Raw genomic sequence first — 7,943 nt, forward strand, 5'->3', positions numbered from 1 at the left:
AGCTGTGGATTTGTCACGCCAGATCGAGGGGGTAAGACCTCACACTCAGCTCTTGGAAGCCACCACCTTCCCCTGGTACTTGCTGGGAGCCCCCCATGGAAATCTCCCCTCCCCTCTTTTCCAGTGCAATGGTGCTGCCGCAGCGCAGAGTGAATCTCTCTAGCGTCTTACAGGAGAATGCATGAGTATTAAAGGGAACGGGGTATTAATTGGCAGTGGGCAGCAGTGGGTTGGGAGGGTGCTCACTAGGGGTGAACATCTTGGGGGGCTTCTCTGGGGACATCAGTGTGCTTCAAACCCTCTCTAGATGCACCCCAGCTGGAACAGGCAGCAGCTGCATCCCGTGGAGAACAGCTGATCCACCTCTCCATCCACAGACCTGAGATCAGAGCCTGGCTCCAGGTTCCCCGGGGCTGATTGCTTCTCCTTAATGAAGCTCAGGGACAGGGAGATGCAGGGCTAAGGAGCTCCTGTCTCGGCCGGATGCTGCCCCCACTTGCATCCATACTGCATCAGTGCAGTTTGGGTGGGTTCAGACTGGGACCGGTCACTAGAAAGAAAGCCCAGCCCAGATCTCTGCTGAGGGTCCTGAGGGCACTGGGAGATGGCCCTTGTGCTTTTTAACTGCAGTTGGCAGGGGTTGGGCATGGCACACTTGGAGCTTTCCGGGCAGGGATGGGCTTTCTCCAACTAGCTTTCCACAGCAAACAGATCAACACCCTCCACCCTGCTGCCAGCCTCATGGCATGCCTGTCTGGTATGAAATCTGGGCAAGCCCTGGCTGGACCCAGCCCATGCCCCCTTTCCTGGAAGCTGGACCTGAGCTGCATGTTCCCTCTGCTTTTCTGCCCCCACCTCAATTAAGTCACCAAGCAGCAGCCCAATTGCAAGGCTGGTGCTTGGAGCAGCAGAAAAGGAGATGCTTTTGTCTCCCCTCTGTTCAGGGGTTCCCTGACTCTAGTCCTGGCAAAGGGATGCCCATCCTCGGAGTCAGCAGATCAGGGTTAGAAGCCCAGCTCTGCCCCTTGACTCCTCTTGTGCCCACCAGCCACCCAGCTCTCCCCTGTTTTGTGCCGCAAGAAGCATCAGATGCTTGTGCTTCGGTACAAGTGAAGCCCTCGATGCCTTTTGGGGGTGAGATCTGGGCTTCTCTCTACCCACCCAAGCCACTGGGCTTCTCACCCTTTTAACAGGGCGGGGTGGGGGGGACCCTAAAAAAGGCTGAGAGTTGGAGAGAAGTAGCACTGCAATTGCAAGCTGCGCTGCAGCGAGGGGAGAAGGCTGTGGTCAGAGGTAACACCCACGGGGAAGAGATCGGGGCTAAAAACTGCCCACCCACAACACACACATGCTCACGCATGCACACGCGGCTTAGCTTTTGCAGCAAGATGCTTTAGAGCCCCCCAGCTCCAGCCTGGCTGGCTTCAAAACAGCATCAGGCCCTTTCCAGTCAACCCGTGTGCAACCGGCAGGTGTGTACAGCCCTGGTGCACCAGGGCCCACTCCATACGGGGGGCTGCTGCTACGCGCTAATCACAGGCCTTGGGCACTGATCATTAGATTAATAATGAGAGTGTGTCACAGCACTAAGCCCTGCTGCCGGTACAAGATGACGGAGCCAGTTATTAAACTGGGCAAGTGGCAGACTCCCCCCTCCCCATCTGGAGCGAGGGATGCCTGGTGTGATGATTAGTGCTTGTTGTTTTGCAAATGAGCCCTCGCCCACCACCCTGGCCCTCCTTGATCCCGCTTTGCCAGGAGTCTGACCCCACTTCTCCAGGGTAACCACCCTGAGGGCCGGCAGCTGGCTGAAAAAGCAGCTCATTTCTACCCCAGTCACCCATAGTTTCCACCCAAACTGGGGTACAAGGGGCAGTGGGATTCAAACTCACGACCTTCTAGGCCCCACTCAGGGGATCACTCAAGCCAGCAGGCACCCAAGGCTCAACACAGCTCTCCACGATCAGCTGCTGCACCCCCAGGCCCAGTATGGCAGTGGCTCACAGAGCCGTGACATCACCGCCCACTGCTGACATCATCCCAGAGCACAGCAGGACCCCCACCCTGCCCCCACTATTTGCAGCTGAGCCCTGCTGGGAGGAGGCTGAATCAGCGGCTTCCCAGACTAGAAGCCACCAGCCCCCGGTCCCAGGCTTGGCCCCATCCCTGCTGAGCTGGGAGTCTTGCCCTTGCAAGGACGAAGGGTTAAAAAGACCAAGGAGGGTGGGGGAGGCAGTGGGGGCAGCTGGGTCAATGGCTTTGCAATAAGAATAGCTAATTGGGTCTAATTAGGTGGGAGAGAGAAGCGCAGTTCCCCTTTCTGCCTGCAGGGGGCATCTGAAACCAGGGGGTGCTTCTAACCCCGCCCCCCCCAAGCAGGTGGCAGGGGGGCATTAACACCCACCCTGGAGCCATCACCCGGCAGCAGCTTGCAGTGCTTTTGGGGTCAACTCTTGCAGCCCCCACCGCGGGCTTTGCTGCCTCCACCACCAGCTGGGGAAACTGAGGCACGACAAGGACTTAACCCAGCCCTGCGCTCCCCCCAGCCAGGGGCTCCATTCACTGCAGACAAGACCCCCCCCCGCCGGGTCCTAGTGGATCCCATTGGAAGGATTCAGGGATCACCCACGCATGTGATCACACCTTCTCCACCCCCCGCCAGCTCTAGGGTTGGGGGGGTGGTCTCGGCAAGTCTCTCCCCACCCCACCCCCTGCTCGACCTAGCAGGGCTATTGCCATCACGACCCCCATTGAGGGTCCTTCCCCGCCCCCCCGGACACAAATGAGCAGCATCACGCGCACATGTGCGCACACACACACACACACACACACACACACACACACACATAAATGACACCGAAAAAGGGAGGGGGCGGGGGAGAGGGAGCAACCGAAAAAATAAACCGCCCCCTCGGCGACATGGCAGGGGAATCAAGACGTTTCACAGTGTCTAACGACTATGTTCCCCAGGGTGGGGGGCGGTGGAGGGACTTGGGGGGTGCTGGCGCGGTGGACATGGCCCCTTCCCTACCCCCCACCCCACCCCTCTCACTGCAACACTTGCCCCCGGGTCTCGGGCAGCTTCAGGGCAAGGGAGCTGCCCAGCGCCAGGGCGGTTGAGGCCAGCAGGATGGGCACGGCTTTGGTGATGCCCACGAAGGAGGTGAAGATGCTGATGCCCAGCACGGCCGCCAGTTTGCAGAGGGCGTTGAGGAAGCCGAAGGCCGTCGTCCTGGAAGAGACACGTGGTTAGGGCAGTGGGGCGGGGAGGGGGGTAAGTCCAGCAGGACTGCAGCGGCCTGGATCCGGCCTTGGGGGCAGCGGTGATGGCATCAGCCTGGGTGCTGGGACTCCTGGGCTCCTTCCCCTGGCTGAAGTCCTCAGCCTATAGCTGAGTCACTGGTTTCTTAAGAACAGACATGAGGAATTAAAACTGGCAGAGGTGATATCTTTGATTGAACCAACTAGATATTTGTAAAACAATGTCTTTATTTGCAAGCTTTCGGGCACAGGCACCCTCCATCAGGCACAGGAGATTGCAAAGACTGTAAAAGTTCTCCTAGGTAGAAATGAAAATTCACATTACAGGCTTTGCATTCTCCTGTGCCTGATGAAGGCTGCCTGTGCCCAAAAGCTTGCAAATAAATAATTATTATTTGTTGCAAACATCAAGTTGGTCTAATAAAAGGTATCAACTCTGCCACAAGTTTGGATTCCTTTTTCCTCTACGGCTACAACCTGGATATCTATGAACATACATAATGTCAGAGCTGCCATTGACTGCTCAGACCATAGGTCAGTTTTGCCCTGTCTCCTGGGGCAGAGAGTGGAGGGAGAGGGAGAATGACCTGGATCTAACCACACTTTCCCTCCCTGTTCCTCTCTCCCTTGCAGCCTCCAGCACTTAGGATCCAGGGAGCACTGATTTGGGGGCCGTGCCCCTCACTCCCTGCTCCATAGCTCCTGATGCCCCTTTCTTCCAAGAACATGTCCAGTCCCGGTTCAAATCTGGCCACACTCTCAGCTTCCACTGCGACGAGTCCCACGCTTTAATTCCACAAAATAGTTGGAAAAATCTGAAGCTTGAAATCCAGGCAGCAAATGGAGCAGGCGTGAGATCAAACTGGGTGAAAAAGAACAGCCCGGTGTTTGTTTTAAACCTACGGGCGACTGGTTTCATTGTGGGACCCGTCGTTCTTGTGTGGGGAGAGACGGTCAATGCTCAATCCCTACTGATTTTCTCATTGCTCTTCAGTATTTTGTCAGCCCTTCTCTCTCCTGCCCTGAGCATCTCCTAAACTGAACAGCCCTGGCCCCCAGTCTCTCCTAGGGAAGCGCCCCTCATCATCCTCATTACCCTTCTCTAGTTCTCCTCTCCTTTAGGAGATGCAGGGACCGCAGGTGTGGACGCGCTACGAATCTGTAAAGGGGCATCATGATGCTTCCTAGGGCCTGAGGCTGGGGGGGATGTACAGCGCCCAGCACAGCCCAGGGCTGAGGAGCAGGTACCTTTTATCAGAGGGGTAGAGCTCCACAGTGAGCACGTCCAAGGCGTTCCAGGAGGCGATGCTGACCCCGCCGAAGAGGCAGAGCAAGGCAATCATTGCCGACTCGCTGTTCCCGAAGGACAGGAAGAAGCAGCTCACGCAAGACATCACGCTGGAGCCGGCTGTGGGGAGGGAGGGTGGATTCAGACTGGGGTTGCAAGGGAGGGGGTCGCTACCTCACTCTGGCTCAGGACCCCCCAGCATCTTCTTCCCCCTGTTCCCACTCCACCCGCCTCTGCAGCCCGCTCCCCCCACCCTTGATCAGCACAGGGACGGGGCAATTGCCCCCCGCCTTCCCAAGCTGGAAGGCACAGCTTGTAGCAGAGAAGCCTCCCGTTCATCAACCCAGGGGCAGCTGCAATATCCATGCAGGCTCCTAGAGGGCTGGGGCAGCTAAAACCCCCCAGGTGGGGGGTGACAGTTGCAATACCTGCACTGGACACCAGGGGGCAGTGGCAGCTAAAAACCCAGGGTGGCAGGGTGGGGGCAGTGCAAATACCCATTCTGGCCACCAGGGGGGCAGGGGCGGGGCATCTAAAACCCCTGGGGGGGCAGTTGCAATATGCACACTGACCACTAGGGAGCAGGAGCAGTTCAACCCCCCCTGGAGGGTATTTGCAATACACATTCTGACCACCAGGGGGGCAGGGGCAGATAAAACACCTGGGGGGGACTGCAATACCCACACTGACCACCAGGGGGCAGGGGCAGCTAAAAACCCCTGTGGGGCAGCTGCAATACAAATTCTGCCCCCCCCCAGGGGGGGCAGGGGTAATTAAACCCCAGGGAGGGGGGCAACTGCAATACCCATACTGGGCAGGGACAACCCCCAGCCCCAGGGGACCCAGCGGGGTCCAGAGAGGGGGAATCAAGGCAGGAGTGTGGGGGTGCCCAGCCCAGCCCCTTACCCAGCATGCGGAGGCGCCCGATCTTGTCCATGAGCAGGGCAGAAACGATGTTGCCGGGCAGCACGGCCAGGGTGCCCAGGAAGCTGACAAAGTAGATCATGTAGGCGCTGTTGTCATCGCTGAAGTCCAGCTGGCAGCCCTCCTTGTTGTGCAGGAAGGTGCTGTTTAGCAGCCTGCTGTTGATGAGCTTGTACTTGAACAGGTCTGGGGGGCACAGGGAGGCACTGCCAGGCTGGGAGCAACTGCCCCTGCCCCCTCCCAGCCCCCTCAGCCCACCCCCTGAGATGCAGCCTAGGGACTGTCCCCCACTGCACATCCCACTGCTGAAATGCAGCCAGCTCTGGGGTGGGACGCAGCTGCTGTGTAACAGGGATGGTGTGTAACATCAGGGATGATGCCCACTCCACTGGTGAAATGCAGCCAGCTCTGGGGTGAATCCTACAGCAGCAGAGCTGACAGGGATCTCCAGAGGAGTGCAACCCCCTGTCTGAGGCAGGACCAGCCTTGGCCAAACCAGCCTGCACAAATCCATCATCTAAACTCTTTGTAAAACTACCGTCAACCCTGACAACAGATATCACACCTGAACCTGCCTGGAGCAAGCAGGGGGACTGCAGCCGCCGGTGTCCTGCTTCTATTAAAGGTTGTTAATGCACACTCACGAAGTCCCCGATAGTGGCTGTGCCCCCGCTACAGAGGAAGGCAAAGCCTCCCGCCCTCCCCCAAGTCTGTACCAATGAAATTCCTTCCTGGCCCCAAATGTGTCAGTCTGACCCTGAGCAGGGGGACAAGACCCTCTAGCCAGGACCCTGTGGGGTTGGTGCCAGCAGAAGCATTGGCACAGCCCAGTCCCTATCCCCAGCCTGGGCTGCAGCAACACCCAGCACCTCTGAGGGAGGCTTAAAACCCCCCTGACACATGGAGCAGAAAGCTGGGAACAACAAAGCCCAGAAGCCTGGGGCACCCCCATAGCAGAGCACAGGCATCCCTCTGCCTAGATCATCCCGACTGGTGCCTGCCCACCCTCTCCTTGCACCCCTCCAGTGACAGAGAGTCTGCAGCTTCCCCGGGTCCTCCCTGCTCCAACAGGGATGTTTTTCCCCCAAGATCCAACGGGAACCTGCTTCGCTGCCACCTCCAGCCACTGCTCTGCATCCTCCTCCCTGCAGCCAGAGACACAAGGTGCTTTCCTTCTCCTTTATAGCAGCCCTGTGGGGATTTGCAGACTGCTCTCATGTCCCCTCTTCCAAACCTTTTCCACAAGCTGAACATGCCTGTGTCCAGCCCTTCTTATTGTGTATAGTAATAGGGATTCCCTGCCTCCCCTGCAGCTGAAATGCAGCCAGCTCTGGTGTGGAACACAGAAGCTGTGTAACAGGGAATGGAAGCCGAGCACCTGTAGCCGGGCTGTGGCGGGGTGGGGGAACCGACTCCAGGTGAAGTCGGCATTGGGGTTGGCGTCATCCCTATTGTTACCACTCAGCAGCCAGGGGTGGGGGTGAGCCATGCCAGCTCCTCCCGGCAGCCCATCAGGGCTTATTCAGTGCAACTAAGTCACTGCTCCATGGCTGATGAGTTCCTCCCCGCCCAGGAAACGGGAGGAGTGGGAGGGAAAGCCCCGAGATCCCGGTCCCACGGAGGCCTTGGAGGGATGGGTCTGCCTTGCTAGTGGACCCTTGGACTCTGCCCATTGTGAGATGCTCCCCCCTTCCCATTAGATGCACAAGGAATTGCCCAAGGCCATGGAGAGAATCAGTGGCAGAGCAGGGAATAGCACCCAGGGGGCTCTAAGGTTTGCTGCCACACTCACTCACTCACAGACTGCACTGGCCCCCACCAGCCACACCACCCTGCCTGCCTTTGGCTGCCCATAATCCTCTCTGTGCTCCGAGGCACAATCCCCAGCAGAGGTAAATCAAGCTGAAGGAGAAGTCCTAGCAGCTGGGAGCAGTAGAGGGGCCAGGACACAGAGGGCAGCAGCGTGGACTGAGGCGGCTGTGCACAGCTCTCCAGGTCAGGTGAGGGGGATTCATCCACATGCTCCAGGGTCTGAGTCAGGGGGTCAGGAAGAAACGTCTCCCAGGGAGGGATTTAACCCAAAGCCAGGGAAGGATCTGATCCCTGGGTGTTGCTTCCCTTGCCCGTGCCTTAGTTTCCCCCTCCTGTCCCCATCTCCAGAACTGGGCTCATCTCACTCTAGTTAGGTCCAGCACCTGGTGCAGCCAGGAGCTGCCATCATACGATGACTAACAACCTCCCTAATGGCTGCCCCTGGCACAGACAAGGCACCAGATGGGGCACGGCCGGGCGGGCAGGCAGTACCTGTGTTGTAGAAGACGGTGGAGATGATGGTGCAGTTCTTGAAGAAGGTGTTGCTGAAGGTGACGTCCTCAAAGTAGCACTCCTCGAAGAGAGTGTCCTCAAAAATCACTGACTTCATCTTGAGGCCGATGAACCTGTCGGGGGTGGGAGATGAAGGTGGAGAACA

General features: G+C 58.1%; 1 protein-coding gene across 1 annotated transcript in view; it reads right to left on the minus strand.

Moving 5' to 3' along the window:
- Positions 1-3,001: 3,001 nt before the first annotated feature.
- Positions 3,002-7,943, minus strand: part of SV2A (synaptic vesicle glycoprotein 2A) — a 14,537-nt gene continuing 9,595 nt past the window's right edge. Inside the window, 4 exon segments of the mRNA XM_006033500.2 lie at positions 3,002-3,232; positions 4,510-4,669; positions 5,456-5,659; positions 7,778-7,911. Coding sequence (XP_006033562.1) covers positions 3,049-3,232; positions 4,510-4,669; positions 5,456-5,659; positions 7,778-7,911 — 682 coding nt within the window. The 3' untranslated portion in view covers positions 3,002-3,048.

This window comes from Alligator sinensis, unplaced genomic scaffold (assembly GCF_000455745.1).
Source record: "Alligator sinensis unplaced genomic scaffold, ASM45574v1 scaffold735_1, whole genome shotgun sequence".
In the NCBI taxonomy this organism is placed as follows: Eukaryota; Metazoa; Chordata; order Crocodylia; family Alligatoridae; genus Alligator; species Alligator sinensis.